The sequence below is a fragment of the Onychomys torridus genome, chromosome 1 (assembly GCF_903995425.1).
Source record: "Onychomys torridus chromosome 1, mOncTor1.1, whole genome shotgun sequence".
In the NCBI taxonomy this organism is placed as follows: Eukaryota; Metazoa; Chordata; class Mammalia; order Rodentia; family Cricetidae; genus Onychomys; species Onychomys torridus.
The window spans coordinates 59,183,257-59,199,522 of NC_050443.1; the positions used below are offsets into that span (position 1 = coordinate 59,183,257).

General features: G+C 50.3%; 1 protein-coding gene across 1 annotated transcript in view; it reads left to right on the forward strand.

Moving 5' to 3' along the window:
* The window catches only part of Acan (aggrecan), a 60,191-nt gene that overhangs the window by 40,517 nt on the left and 3,408 nt on the right, over positions 1-16,266 (forward strand). Inside the window, exons 12-13 of the mRNA XM_036175619.1 lie at positions 654-4,628; positions 15,679-15,837. Coding sequence (XP_036031512.1) covers positions 654-4,628; positions 15,679-15,837 — 4,134 coding nt within the window. The remainder of the gene's footprint in view (positions 1-653; positions 4,629-15,678; positions 15,838-16,266) is intronic.

Genomic DNA, 16,266 nt, shown 5'->3' on the forward strand with positions numbered 1-16,266 from the left:
GCATCTTTATAGACAGCAGCCCCTGGCCCTCCTAACCTGGAGATGGGTTCTCCCACTCCAACAGCACCGGCGTCATTGGGAGGGCTTAGGAAAACAGTCCCTAATCTTAGACACCCTGCTTCTCTGTCAGCAGAGGGCTGGGGTGGGGGCTCGGAATTTGCTTGTTGACCAAGACCCCAGGAAACACTGAGGATGGTCGCCCAGGGACCACACTCTGAAAACTATGAGTTAGATATAAGAGATAGTATGGAAACACTTGAAGGGGGAACTTGGTTCTCTTCAGTGGTGGCCCCCACGTCCAGTGGGTAGTACAGAAGGTGGCCCTTCAAGTCCGCACAAGTAGAGTCCATATAGCCTGTGGCCCTGAGGTGTAGCAGGAGCTTCCCGTTGGTTCTTCTCCTCATGTCCACCCATCTGCCCTTCCTTTTCCCTTCCCTTCCTCCCTCCCTCTTTCCCCTGTCTCTTTTTCCTTCATTTCCCTCCCCCTTTCTGCCCCTTTACCAGAACACGACAAATCCCTTAGCAGTCATCTGGCATGTGCGCTCTTGAAAGGCATTTTCTGTGGGAGGGAGGGAGTTCAGATCACATGTGGCTTTGACACGGAGCAGAGATCGCCATTCCACGATTCACCTTGGCTGCCTTCTTTCCTCCAGGGATCCCTCCCACGTGGCTTCCCACCATCTCAGCAGCAGAGGATCACACTGAAATCGCCTCTGCCTCAGAAGTGCCTTCCACCTCAGAGGAACCATCTACAACATCACTTGCATGGCCAAGTGGGACAGAGCTGCCAGGCTCTGGGGAGGCATCAGGGCCACATGGCATCAGTGGTGACTTCACAGGCAGTGGAGAAGCTTCAGGACACCTCGACTCCAGTGGCCTCAGCCCCACAGTGAGCTCAGGCCTGCCTGTAGAAAGTGGACTGGCCTCAGGGGATGGAGAAGGAGTGGAGTGGTCCCACACTCCCACAGTTGGCAAGCTTCCCTCTGGAGGTGAGGGCCTAGAAGGCTCTGCCTCTGGAGACCTTAGCAGGTTGCCTTCTGGAAGGGAAACAATAGAAACTTCTGCTTCTGGAGCAGAAGATATCAGTGGGCTTCCTTCTGGAGGGGATGGTCCAGAAACTTCTACCTCTGGAGTAGAGGATGTCAGCGGGCTTCCTTCTGGAGAAGGTCCAGAAACTTCTACCTCCAGAGTAGAGGATGTCAGCAGGCTTCCTTCTGGAGAAGATCTAGAAACTTCTACCTCTGGAGTAGAGGTTGTCAGCAGGCTTCCTTCTGGAGGGGATGGTCCAGAAACTTCTACCTCTGGAGTAGAGGTTGTCAGCAGGCTTCCTTCTGGAGAAGATCTAGAAACTTCTACCTCCAGAGTAGAGGATGTCAGCGGGCTTCCTTCTGGAGAAGGTCCAGAAACTTCTACCTCCAGAGTAGAGGATGTCAGCGGGCTTCCTTCTGGAGAAGGTCTAGAAACTTCTACCTCTGGAGTAGAGGATGTCAGTGGGCTTCCTTCTGGAGGAGATGGTCTAGAAACTTCTACCTCTGGTGTAGAGGATGTCAGTGGGATTCCTACTGGAAGAGAAGGTCTAGAAACTTCTACCTCTGGAATTGAGGATGTCAGTGGGATTCCTACTGAAAGAGATGGTCTAGAGATGTCTGCCTCTGGAGTAGAGGACCTCAGTGGACTTCCTTCTGGAGAAGAAGGTCCAGAAACATCTACCTCTGGAATAGAGGACATCAGCGTACTTCCTACTGGAGGAGAAAATCTAGAAACTTCTGCTTCTGGAGTGGGAGATCTGAGTGGACTTTCCTCAGGAGGAGAAAGTCTAGAAACGTCTGCTTCAGGTACAGAGGACGTCACCCAGCTTCCTACTGAAAGAGGAGGACTAGAGACCTCTGCTTCTGGAGTAGAGGACATCAGTGTGCTTCCTACTGGAAGAGAAAGTCTAGAAACTTCTGCCTCTGGCGTAGAGGATGTTAGTGGACTTCCTTCTGGAACAGGAGGTCTAGAAACTTCTGCCTCTGGCATAGAGGACTTTACTGTGCTCCCTACTGAAGCAGAAGGTCTAGAAACTTCTGCCTCTGGCATAGAGGATGTTAGTGGACTTCCTTCTGGAACAGGAGGTCTAGAGCCGTCTGCCTCTGGCACAGAGGACATTAGTCTGCTCCCTACTGAAGCAGAAGGTCTAGAAACTTCCACCTCTGGAGCCCATGCCAGTGAGATTCCTTCTGGTGGAGATGCTATAGAGACCTCGGCTTCTGGAGTAGAGGGTGTGAGTGGACTTCCTTCTGGAGGTGACGGTTTAGAAACTTCTGCCTCTGGAGTGGAGGATCTTGGTCTTTCTACCAGGGAAGGTCTAGAGACTTCTGCTTCCGGAGAAGGTGTTACTGGTTCTCCTTCTGGAAGAGAGGATCTAGAGCCCTCTGTTTCTGGGGTGGGTGATGACCTCAGCGGACTTCCTTCTGGAAAAGAAGGCCTAGAGACCTCGGCTTCTGGAGCTGAGGACCTTGGTGGGTTGCCTTCTGGAAAAGAAGATTTGGTAGGTTCTGCTTCTGGAGCCCTGGACTTTGATAAGGTACCTTCTAGAACTCTAGGAAGTGGCCAAACTCCAGAAGCAAGTGGCCTTCCCTCTGGATTTAGTGGTGAGTATTCTGGAGTGGACGTTGGAAGTGGCCCATCCTCTGGCCTGCCTGACTTCAGTGGGCTTCCATCTGGGTTCCCAACTGTCTCCCTAGTGGACAGTACCTTAGTGGAAGTGGTCACAGCCACCACTGCCAGTGAACTAGAAGGAAGGGGAACCATTGGCATCAGTGGGGCAGGAGAAGTATCAGGGCTGCCCCTCAGTGAGTTGGACAGTAGTGGGGACATTAGTGGTCTCCCTTCAGGAACTGAACTCAGTGGCCAAGCATCTGGGTCTCCTGGAGTCAGTGGAGAAACATCTGGATTTTTTGATGCTAGTGGACAGCCATTTGGGTCTCCTGACATCAGTGAGGGAACATCTGGGATTCCTGAAGTCAGTGGGCAGCCATCAGGGATTCCTGACACCAGTGGGACCTCTGAAGTGACTGAGCTTAGCGGACTGTCCTCTGGACAACCAGATGTCAGTGGAGAAGGCTCTGGAGCTCTCTTTGGCAGTGGCCAGACCTCTGGCATAACTTTCGTGAGTGGAGAAACTTCTGGGCTTCCAGATCTCAGCGGGCAGCCCTCAGGGTTGCCTGTGTTCAGCGGAACAACACCTAGAACCCCAGACCTAGTTTCTGGCACCATGAGTGGTAGTGGGGACTCTTCTGGGATCACATTCGTGGACACTAGTCTTGTTGAAGTGACCCCTACCACATTTAAAGAAGAAGAAGGCTTAGGATCTGTGGAACTCAGTGGCCTCCCTTCAGGGGAGATGGATCTGTCCGGCACATCTGGGACAGTGGATATCAGTGGACAATCTTCTGGAACAATTGATTCCAGTGGATTCACATCCCCAGCTCCAGAATTCAGTGGCCTCCCAAGCGGAGTAGCTGAGGTCAGTGGAGAATTCTCTGGAGTTGAGACTGGGAGCAGCTTGCCCTCTGGAGCATATGATGACAGTGAACTTGCTTCGGCTTTCCCTACTGTGTCTCTTGTAGACAGAACTTTGGTGGAATCTATAACCCCAGCTCCCACAGCTCAAGAAGCTGGAGAAGGGCCTTCGGGCATTTTGGAACTCAGTGGTACCCATTCTGGAACACCAGACATGTCTGGGGACCTTTCTGGGTCTTCGGACCTAAGCACACTGCAGTCTGGGCTGATGGAACCCAGCACAGAGCCACCAAGCTCTCCATATTTTAGTGGGGACTTTTCTAGCAGCATTGATGTAAGTGGAGAATCTGTGGCTGCCACAACTGGCAGCGGGGAAGCCTCAGGGCTTCCGGAAGTCACTTTAATCACTTCAGAGTTAGTGGAGGGTGTGACTGAACCAACCGTTTCCCAAGAACTCGGACAAGGACCTGCTGTGACATATACTCCCGGACTCTTGGATGCCAGTGGGGAAGCCTCAGCATCTGAGGACCTTGGTGGAACTGTGACAAACTTCCCTGGGTCTGGGGTAGAAGCCAGCAGTGAGTCCTCCTTGGCTTACCCTGAGGCTGGAGTGGAAGCGTCTGTCGCCCCTGAGGCCAGCAGTAAACTGTCTGGGTTCTCAGATCTGCATGAAATCACCTCTGCTTTCCACGAAGCAGATCTGGAGGTGACAACCTCAGGCATGGAGGTGAGCAGCACCTCATGGACCTTTCAGGAAGGCACCAGGGAGGGTTCTGCTGCTCTGGAAGTGAATGGAAAATCTACCACTACCTCCAGTGTGGACACAGACACTTCGGGCATGTCTTCTGCCATTCCCGTGGCTTCCGGAGACAGGACCGAAGTCAGTGGAGAATGGTCTGATCACACTTCAGAGCAGAATGCTGCCATCAGCACCACTCTCCCAGAGTCCGAGTGGGCCCAGCCTACCCAGAGCCCTGCAGAGACACATCAAGAGATCGAATCCCCGATCCCCTCATACTCAGGAGAGGATACCCAAACAGCAGAAACAACCATATCCCTGACAGACAGCCCCAGCCCCTCTTCTCCAGAAGGGTCAGGGGAAGCAGAGGCAGCGGCAGCGGCAGGTACGTTTGGGGTTGTTTTCCTTTCACTGTGTGGGGTGCAAGCAAGTGCGATCCAGAAGGTGGTGTGGCATGGTAGCTTTAAAGTTCAAAGGTCAGCTGGGCAGTGTCAGAGAATACTTTAAACCTTATCCATGAAGCCAGAATGGTACCAGAGAATACTAAACAGGATAGAGCTGTGAGCAAAGCAAGCCCTGAGCTTCGTGCCATGGGGAGATGAGAGGCTTACCTCCGTTGGGGTTAGCTCACATGACCATTCATGTGTGGGCTCCCCCATCCATGCTTTGCACAGGGAGACAGTACCTATTTAGGTAGTGATAGAAAGTATGCTCACATGTCTGTCCCCAAGTGAGTGTGACATGACGGACTACATCTGCTAATGGTGTTTATGTCCAAATATGTGTTTTGTGGGGGGCTAAAACCTGCCCTATCTCAGGGCTCCATCCTGACTTTAAACTCTATGTCCCCACCCCAGCCAGCCCACCAGGACTACCCTGTGCTGTTCCTACACTTCCCCTCACCCTCTCCCAGGCACCAAGCTCCAGCAGCTCCAGACTAGGGGACACCTTGATCCTCCCACCATGTTGGGACAGTTTTCACAATCAGAGAAAAAGTACCCCACGTGTTGAGGGCTGGATGTACAGGAAGGCAGAGTCGCCAGAGTAGGCTGACTCAAAGCCATCCTCAAGAACTTGGAGAACCTCATCCCCGAGCCATAAGGGCTCAGAGGCTATTCTGGTCTCCAGGCAGCTGGGTTCTTGACACTCACTCATCCTCTAGGTTCTGTATAGAGAAGCCCTGTGACCCAGGGACCTACCTGGAAACAGGCTTGTGGCCCATGGCAAACACTGCGACGACACAGGGAAGCCCTCATTAACTATGAGGGTACAGACAGGTGCTAGACTGACTTCTGCAGTCTCCAGAGGGGGACACATGCAGAAGCTGACCAAAGTCATCTGGGAAGGAGAGGCAGACAGTGACAGGCACATTAGGCATAAGTTAAACACGACGCGTCTTTCCAGATCATCTCATTGAAACGAAGATCAGGAGAAAAAGAGTCAAGTTCAGTCAGTGCATTTGGTTTAGTAGTCTTCTGTTAAGCCGTCGGTTGTCTCGTGAGTAGAATTCAAAATACTTTTGGATTCTAAAGGTAAAATGAGACTTGGCTGAGGAGATGGCTCAGTCAGTAAAGAACTTGCCATACAATCATGAGGACTTGAGTTCAAATCCCCAGCACCCCTGTAAAAACCTGAGTATGTGGTGCCCATCTAACCCCAGCCCCGGCCAAGGGGGATATCACAAGAGGATCCCTAGATCTCTCTGACCAGCTAGTCAGCTAGTCTAACCAAATTGGTAAGTTCCAGGGTCAATGAGAGACCCTGTCTTAAAATGTAACATGGAGAGCAAGAGAGGAATACATGAATTGTCAGCCTCTGGTTTCCACCACTCACTCACACTTACACATGCAAGAGCACTTGTATGCACACATATGCACATACCCACATGAACACATGCATACAATGTGCGCGCGCGCGCGCACACACACACACACACACACACACACACACACACACACACACATCAAACAAGCAAACCTTGAGACTTCAAAGAAATGTTGAATTTGGGGTGAATATCAGCAGAGCAGACATTCCTATCCCTTGGTGTAATTCCTGATGAGAGCTATCTCTCATCATAAAAGCAAACCCCATCAGAAGAGCCCCTGTAGCCCTCCAGGTTTGGGCAGGATCTAGTTCCTCTTCTTGCCTCCCAACTTAGAGATTTGCAGCCGTGACCAGTGGCATATTTCCCATGGACTCCCATCACCTCAGTGCAGTGGTTCTCAACCTTCCTAATGCTGTGACCCTTTAATACTATTCCTCATATTGTGATGACCCCCCAACCATGAAATTATTTTTGTTGCTACTTCATAACCATAGTTTGGCTACTGTTATGACTCGTAATGTAAATATCTGTGTTTTCCAATGGACTTAGGTGACCTCTGTGAAAGGGTTGTTCAATCTCCCCTCCCCCAAGGCATCATGACCCATAGATTGAAAACCACTGACCTAGAGGTTCTGTCTGTCTTTTGCCATGGGCCAGGAGCTGGTGAGTGGGTGAGGAGCGTGAGAATCCTCTGATTAGAGGTATCCCCCCAAATGAGATGCTCAGACTCCACCTGCCGCTGTGTGGACACCTCTCATTTATCTCTTCAGTATCCAGTGCTACCCAGGGCCTTCAAGCTCATCTCTTGAGTTAAGTCTCTCCACTTCCCTGGTATCCTTGTCCCCAGTCTCTCCCTACTAAGGCAGGGGCTCTCCTAACGGGTCTTCATTCCTGAGACACACTCAAAAATGGAGAAATGAATCCTAGGGGAAACCCAACTAACTAGGTTTACCTGATGGCCAGGACCCAAGCCTCAGCAGCCTTTACATCCAACACAAAAGATTCTGCATTCTTAGATATTAATATATGCACCTACTAATGCCTCGCTATATAGTACACCCTCATATATAGTGAATACACTTCATACTTGGCACACACATGCTAAATAAAACAGTAGGCAGCTATCTGCCCACTCTTCCCTTCATTGGGATCACCCTCTACAAGCCAGAATCAGAGGGCACGGTGGGACCCCAAGGACAGAGAATGTGGACTTTTCTTACTGCCTTAAGGCCCTGATGACTATGTGGCCAAACCCCTCTATTCCTGGTCACTCTGTTCTCAGTAACTCCTTCCAATCTACAAAAGTCACAAGCAAGACTTGTGACCTCAGTTGGGCATAGTGCACACCTGTAATCTCAGCTCTTGGGAGGTTGGAGCAAGAGGAGGCCAGCCTGAGCTACATAGTCAGATTCTGAGGTAGGGGACCTCATGTCCTCAGCAGCCCTAAAGTTAGTTTAAAAAAAAGTAAATAGCAATAGAATTAATTCTTCTTCTCAGTAGACCCAGCACTCAGGAGGCTGAGACAGGAGGATTGCCAAGAGTTCCAGGCCAGCCTGGGCTACAGAGTGAAACACTGTCCAAAAATAAAGGAAAAGAAGGAAGGGAGGAAAGAAGAGATGTCAACAAGCCACTGTAAGGACAGCCTTTCCGACTCCCTGTATCTCCCTCACCCTCTGTCCTCACTGCTCGCACCTCAGATCCTTCCGAGGGCCACAGGTACCAAGATGCAACATTATCCCTCTGATATTTAAATATCCAGGGGTTCCTCTCCCAAAGGGAGGAACTGGATCTGGTCCTAAAAGACAACATTTGGTATTGACTGTCACCTGGCTTAGTCAGTGTTCTATTCATAAACAAGTTCTTTTTTACATCTACAGTTTATTTATTTTTATTTTATGTGCATGCAGGTGTTTTGCCTGCATGTATATCTGTGTGAAGATGCCAGATCCCCTGGAATTGGAGTTATAGACAGGTGTGAACTGCCATGTGGGTGCTGGGAATTGAGCCATGGATCCTCTGGAAGAGCAGCCAGTGCTCTTAACTAGTGAGCCATCTCTCCAGCCCCCCCCCCCATAAACAAGTTCTGGATAAATTAGTGATTAGTACTTATGACTTCATAATAAATATCTAAAACTGTGTGTGGTGATACACACCTATAATCTCAGTACTTAGGAGACTGGGGCAGGAGAATCAGAAGTTCAAGGTCATCTTGGGCTCCAGAATGATTTGAAGCCAACCTAGGATAAATTAAACCCAATCTCAAAATAGATACAATAAGATATAATAATAATAATAATAACAATAATATAACAATAATGAAATATTGGTTTCATGGGTGCTCAGATTCTTAATCTGGTCCAGTTAAAAATTAGCAGCCTCGGGGCTGGCGAGATGGCTCAGCAGGTAAAGGCACTTGCTGCCAAACCTGACCACTTGAGTTCAATCCCCAGGACCCATGAGGGTGGAAGGAAGTAACACAACTCCCACAAGTTGGCCTCTGACCTCCACACTCATGCCATAGCAAGCACCTGCCCTCCACACACACATTTATTAATTAGATGTAATAAGAAACAGCAACCTCTTCATGCCTTGTTACTGACACACAAAATAGGCTTCTGACTGTAACCTCCATTTCCATGCACCTTGGAATTGCTTAGGGAGCTCCTGAGAGGATCCTGCCTGGGCTCCACCCTGAGCTGTTCGGAGGCTGTTGGTTGGTCTGGAGAAGAACTCAACCACCAGCATCTTTTTAAAAATCATTTGAAAAAATTAATATTCCAATGGCTATGAAGTGTAGCCACAGTTGAAAAATACTGCTCTAACCAGATTTCACATCTGTTTCACTGTGCATCCAAGGCTGGCCTCAAACTCATGGCCATCCTCCTGACCTCAGCTTCTTGAGTGTTGAAATCCCAGGTGTGAACACCCAACAGATAGATACAATAATAGATAATATAATATAATAATAACAGATACAATACTATATACCCCCTTGACTTAACTTCACCAGCGTCCATAAGCAGTGACTGACTTGAAAAGGCAGCAGAGTGAAGATACATTTAAGATCAACTTGTAAAATATAGAAGACTTGAAATGTCAAGTAATAATAGCCTACTTTTAAATGTAAAGACCATTCTTTTAAAATGCAAATTGAGATTGATAAATACACTTTTATAATTCTTCTCTTTTCTGAGTGAGATGCCCAACCACACAGTCAGAGTCTAAAAGTATTTATTAGGGTCAGGATTTTTTTTCTCTATGCTTGAGAAATCTCCCATCCTCATCTCTGGAAAGCTATGTCCAGGGTCATCCACTACAACTGTACAAGCTATGCACTGAGTAGCTTAAAGAGTGCCGTGGATGCTGGGGGGTTTCACTTGTTTGTTGAGTGATGAATCATTTGGTTGAGCTATCATTTGAGGAAAACGATCTGCAATCACTCTCCATTCAGCATTTTCCATGAGTCATCAAAACCTCTTTTTCACTTTGAACTCTGATTTAGGCCAAAGCTGGGGAAGACCTACTCAAAGTGGAGGCCTGGCATGTCTGAGTTAGATGCCAAAGCATTTGCAAGTCTGTCTCCTTCAGATTTTGCTGGGAGGCCCACAGTTGTTGTCTTTAGTTAGAGACATTGCTTGGAGGCCTTGCTCAAGAAGCACACAGTGTCCTGCCCCCATTCAGTGACCACACCTAAGTTCTTGGGGAAGAAAACATACATGGTAACAAGATACTGACAGTCCAGGAGCCAGGTCTCCCTTCACCCGGGACAGAGACACAGCTTCCTGTTTCATTTCCTGCCTTTCCTCCATCTCTCTCAATCTGTGTCTTAGACTTGCCAGTGTGGGCAAGTCATTTCACTTGTCTCCCTGCCACCAGAGGCATAAGAGTGTCCATACATACCACTGCACTGTGAGAACCATAACAGGAAGAGGGGGTCCACAGCATCCAATCGTAGACGACACTGGTCCCCTCACTTCCTCCCTTCATCCATTAAGGATGCCATTACCCAGAGCCATCCCTCACCACACCTGCTACCACCTTGTCCAGAACCCTCGAGAAGGTCCCAGATACCTCTTCTCTTAGTCCCAATAACCAATAGATGTCCCAAATACCTGACTCAGAAAGAGCTGTGCAATCAGGTCCAGAATGGCTTTTGCAGGAAGAGGAAGTGAGGTGCTCAAGCGTTTCTGAGCAAGCCCTTATGGGACAGTAACCCTCTTCCACTGTGCAGAGGCTCACTTGGCCTCTCTAAGTACCTGGTGCTATGCAGTTCTCAGGACTGTGTCTCTTCCTCATCTTGGTATCCAGGTCCCTGAAACAATGCTCAAACTTCATACCCTGGCAAAACACAGGAAGAAAACAACACAACTTCTCATACCCCAGGCCAGATGAGAGCCCTCTCTGAGCTTTGGGGACCCTTGGAAGCTACCTGGTCTGGCCTCCACCCTTTCCTGCCCTTTGGCTCATGGTTTGGCCAAGGATCCCCGAGTTGATGTCTGGCTCTTTTACTGGGAGGCCACCCCATCCCTGCTCTCTACAATCGCTTTAGCGTCTCCATTTGCTTAACCCTCTTGCCCTGGTGCTTCCCATCTCCCATAATGAAGTTGATGGACAAGAGAGAACACAACCAGCTTTCCTGAAAGCAAGAGAGCCGCCCCCAGCTTCCACTCTGCCAACTGACCTGACCTTTTGCTGCTACTGCTGCTGCTGGGAATCCTGGTGCATGCTGGGAAACCAAGTGCATGCCGGGATTTCAGTCAGTTCCTCCATGCATTTTGGGGTTGCTTGGAACTGTGAGTTTCTAATCCATGGTGTGTGCTTCTTGAAATGGAGCTAAGAACTTCACAGGAAGAGAAGAGATGCCAGCAATGTGGAGAAGAGGAGCGGCACAGGTAGAGCAAGTACCTGAGAACCAGGGATTGTCAGGCCACCGATTGCATAGACTTGGCCAAGATGACCCGGAGCTTGAAGATCCCAGAGGCAAGTGCATTGACCATCCTAGCATAAGACTGACACGAAGGTCTAGATTGCTGTTATAGGCAGCAAGATCTAAGTTCTAGGATGAGTAAAAGTCCTGCTCTGAAGTCAAGGCTTTGCTGATCCCAAGGAGACCATCCATCAGCATACTGTTGGATCAAGGGTCTCAAGGAAACATAATTGCAGGTACCAAGAATTAGCTTCTTCCAGATTAGAGATGTAGCTCAGTTGACAGAGTGCTTGCCTGGAATGTTCAAAGCCCTGGGTTGGATTGCCAGCATCATATAATCCTGACATGATGATGCACACCTACAATTTCAGTAAGTAGAGGCTGGAGAATCAGAAATTCAAGATCACCCTCAAGTACACAAGTTCAAGGCCAGCTCTGGAGTTATAAATATGAAGACAGCAGAAGTCTTCCCCCGCCCCCAGGCCTCCTGGCTTCCCAGAAAGGTGTAGAAAGACAAGTCTAAGAGGTTCAGTTCTCACTTTGGCTAACTGTTGATAAGTTGAGGCAAATTTACAAATTTACAAACAATTTACAAATTCAAGTGCTTGTGAAGAAGTTCAGCTAGAAAGAGATCCTTGGAACTAAAATCAACAGAAGGGAAGAAGAGTCGGCCTGAGACAGAGAGGTCTGGGCACCTGACTGAATCTCAGGCTGGTGATGGATCTGCATCCACTAACTGAGCATCCAGCCAGCCACTGACTGAGCCAGGATGGGTGCCCATCTACAAATTACAACTCACTGAAGATGCCTACCTTTTGAGGCTTTAAGCTGGAAGGAAGTCACAAGGTGAAATGTTGGGCGATGTTTTGTTCCCTATTCCAAAAGAAAGACTTGGGTTTCATTTTTTAAATACCTTTACATCTTATTTACTGAAGACAAAGACACTATCTATCTATAACCCAGGTAATCTAATGAGTTTCATTCAAAACTCCCATATGGCCATTTCTCATGGCTCTATATGCTTCAGACCACTTTTTGGATGGCTCATTCAAGAACATGGGTTTGCTCACTTTTCCTTGTCTCAAAATTATAGAGGAAGCCAGGAGAAGCAAAACTTCTAACCAAGCTTTACGAAAGTCACTTCCAATTTCCTTGCCTGTCACCATCTCCATGGCCAATTCAGACCTCTAGCTTCTTGAACTCTTCATGAGAGAAGGTATCTTGAAGGAATTCCATTCTCAGGCTCATAAAAGGCATTTGGCTACAGAAGTACCAGATCTCTCCAACCTGGGAAACTAGTTCCAAGGCTCCAAGCTCGCCCATCAAGAATCACAGACATCCAAAGAAAACTGTCAGGATCTTTGTTTCAGCAATCCAAGATGGCGGCAGCGGCAGCAGCAGCAGCAGCAACAGCAACAGTTCTCAGGAAATCTAGCCAGGCCCCTTCCAGCCTCTAGACAGCAGCAGAGCTGGCCACCCATAATGAAGCCATGGTGCTTATGAATTGCCAGCAGAGGTCCTAATGGTGGCCCTTGGTTTCTTGCAGACATTGATGAGTGCCTCTCAAGCCCTTGTCTGAATGGAGCCACCTGCGTGGATGCCATCGACTCTTTCACATGCTTATGCCTTCCCAGCTACGGAGGGGACCTGTGTGAGATTGGTACGGCCGTCTCGGCTTCAGCTAATGTTACTAACTGCTGCACTCCTCCTTCCTCACCCTACCCTTCTAACCACAGGTTCCAGGCCTGGACTGGAGCCCACAAATCTACCTGGAGAGCCATTCTGGGGAACACAGCTGAGAAGCCTGCCACACACACCCCCACCCCGATTTCAACACTTATTCTTGCTTTTTCCCTTTGGGAACCCACCTCTGAAATATTGGCTGATCTGACCACACGAGAGATGCATACTTTGGAAAGTGGGGCTCAGGAAGCCTTGCAAACACTAACCTTTTCCAGGCCTTGGCAGACTTGCTGGTGTGACCACAGAGTTCAGTGCATGGGTCCCACTAGGACGACACAGCTGAATCTGTGCATCGGTCTTGGAGAAAATTATGGGTAGGAGCAATGGGTCCTCACTCTACTGGTAGCCACAGATCTTCTCAGCACGATCATGGGCACTGTCTACCTTGCCGTGTTCTCTGTGGAACTTCCATGTCCTTTCATGTCCCTGGGGAGCAACGATGCTGTGCTAACTGAGCTGCCTTCCTCCTCTTCTCCTGGCATGAGGGCTGTGGGTGATCTACCCGAGAGGACTTGTGTCACCAGTGTGCTCCAGTCATGCATGAACAGGGACCGTGCATGCCATCCTCTCCATCACACCATGGCGGCTGCCCTCTGAATGCTACCTTGGCCCACGCTTCCTTTCTTGCTCCCTTGTACAAAGCAAAAGGTTAGTCTGGCAGAGCAGTCTTGTTGCAAGGCACAGGAGCTAAGTTTCCTCTGGTGGGCCTTGCCAAGACCTCTGCTCCGCACTGTGGGCCAGAGGCCCGAGGCAGGACCAGACTGACCCCCAGTGTTCTCACTGACAGTGCTCTCCAGGCTCCTGCCAGCCCCTCGGGTCTCAAGCCTTCCTAACTCGGAAAAGGAGGCTTGAGGCTTTAGGATACTGGTAGCAATGGTTCACAAAGAACTGGAAGTGTACGCGGGCTCAAAACCCCTTTCAATGAACTCTTGTTAGAGAAACTTCCAGAAAGTACCTGAAACTCCTGGGAAATCTTCCTTTGTGAGGAAGTAACGAGAATGACTTAGCATTCCTTGGAGGCATTGCCAAGGGTACAGGCTGATGGTGGAATTTAAGGTTTCCATAGTCAGAGACTGGGACATTCATCTTCCCTGTGGCCTCCCACCTTCTACAACCCCAGGAAGTCAGGTGCATGGGGTCTCAGCTAGGTGGGAATAGAGAATACAAGAATTTTCCCTGCAGGATGCCACAGAGGAGAAAGGTCTGGAACATCTACATAGACAACAGCTTGAGAACTCGTCTGGGAAAGGGAGACTCTGCTGGAACAGAGGAAGGGTTCTGCATCCTGTTAGACCAGGAAAGTGAGTCCAGAGCCACCCAAATGGGCCCTGGACCTGAGTGCCCAGCAAGGCTCTGTTGCAACCTGGAGTGCAAGGACCTTGTGCCTTGTCCCTGGTGACACTGCTCTGTCCAGCCTCTTTGGAGTCTGTCTTGTCTTCACAGCCTCTACTGACATAGTTCTCTCCGGCCACACCCAGCTCCCCGTCCTCTCTGACCCTACCTGCCTAGCTTAGCCCTCAGGTTCTGTGGTGGCCCAAGCCTTGGCCCACAGGCCCACAGATGGTGCCTCTGTCTCAGTGCTGGGCATCCTCCAAGACCTCCTTGGCCTCTTCCTGGACCTTTAGGTAGCAGGAGGACTGCTTCTTTTTTCTCTAGATACTGGCCTTCCATTCCCCTTCTCTTCACGTCACAGCCTTGCCAAGCACCCCTTAGCCCAGGGAAGACGCCTTCCCTCAGGGAAATTCCCTGTCCTTCCTACAACAGCTAAACTATTGAAGCCACCTGTTGGGAAGCTGCCACACATCCTGAACCCCAGGGTCCCCCATGTGGAGGCTCCAGGCAGAGGAATGAAAAGGGGAAAATCTAGGCTTCCCTTTCCCCAATGCTCTGTTGACAGTTTAGCTACACAGTTTTTTAGCTACAGGCTGTCACAGAGGAGAGGGAGTCTAGGCTGGCGGCTTCCTTTCCAGGCCTGAGGTAAAAACCCTTCCAGCAGGGCCAAGCTGCAGTCATCCACATGCTGCCACCGCAGACAGTTAGGTCACAATCCCCTCTTCCAGTCCTGATGAGCTGGCTCGAACCTGCCTCCACCTCTGTCCCTGAAGACTACTCCAGACTCCAAATCTGGCCCTCCTCCAGCGCACAGCGCTGCTGCAGATGAAGCTGCTTCTCCCCTCTCCGCGGCCACCAACATCCTGAGTCACAGACCAACCTCCAGTGGGCATGTAGCTCTTTAAGATGAAGACATAGTGGACTCTACTAGAGCCAGCTCAGGGGCCTGGGGCAGAAACACTTGTCTAACATGCAGAAGGCCCCGGGCTTCATCCCAGCAACGCACAAGGTCATTAGAATTAAACTAATAGTGATAACAAGGGCAGCCAGCTCAGATCCATGGTCCAAAGCTTGCTCTTCTTTGGACCCCCAAGAGGCTTCTTCCTGGGGGGTCTCTGGCCTCACTCAAGATTCCATGGGAAAGAGGCTACCAGCTCCACCCATACCCAGCCTCTTTTGTTACCTCCACCTGCTGCTCACAGCTCCTTTTCCCAGACTTCCTCAGAGACTCTGAACTAGGTCTTACCTTAAATTGAAAAACTTCCCACCTGACTGTCCCTTTGTCCCCCAGCCTGTGGGACCCTGCCGGCTCTCCACCCACCCACTCGGGGCAGGAATACCACAGGAGGAAACCCTGGAGGCCAGGGTGCTAAATCGGGGACAGGAAAGCTCTTTATCTAGGTGGCATGCACATGGGCACATGGGGGCCCCTGAGAGTCAGATGTCACTGGCTTCCTACTCCAGCCTCTGTCTAGCCGAGCCTGTGGCCTCCCTCCTGGGCACAGCCTTTCGGGTGGTCTGAACATAGATGTCCATGCCACAAGACTGGCAGGGAGCACACGCTCAGCTGGCCGTGCCCCCTCTTCACGTCCCTGACCTGTGTTACAGACCAGGAACAGTGCGAGGAGGGCTGGACCAAATTCCAGGGCCACTGTTATCGCCACTTCCCGGACCGCGAGACCTGGGTGGACGCCGAGAGGAGGTGTCGGGAGCAGCAGTCACATCTGAGCAGTATTGTCACCCCTGAGGAACAGGAGTTTGTCAACAGTGAGTGTGGCAGGGCTACAGAAGCAGCAGTGAGAGCGAAGGCCTTATGGGTCAGAAATGAACAGACTGGGGAGTGAGGTTGTAGCTCAGTGGGCAGCGCTTGCCTTGCCTTGTGTGCACAAGGTCCAGCACTGTAGGAAGGGAAGGGGAACAAGGGAGGGAGGGAGGGAGGGAGGGAGGGAGGGAGGGAGGGAGGGAGGGGGAAAAGGGGGCACAGACTGGGTACACTGTGGGGCAGGGAGCTGGAAGAATGCTCCCACAGTTCCCTCAGAGAAGATACAGATCACTGGGACCAGCAGCCCCAGCTGACCCAGGACAGGCCCTGCCAGACAGAGATAGCCCAGGCGAACCCTGTAACTGTAACCTGCCTATGCCAGCCTGAGGAAGTGTTCCAACATACACCACAAACATGCATGGCCTGAGAGCCTT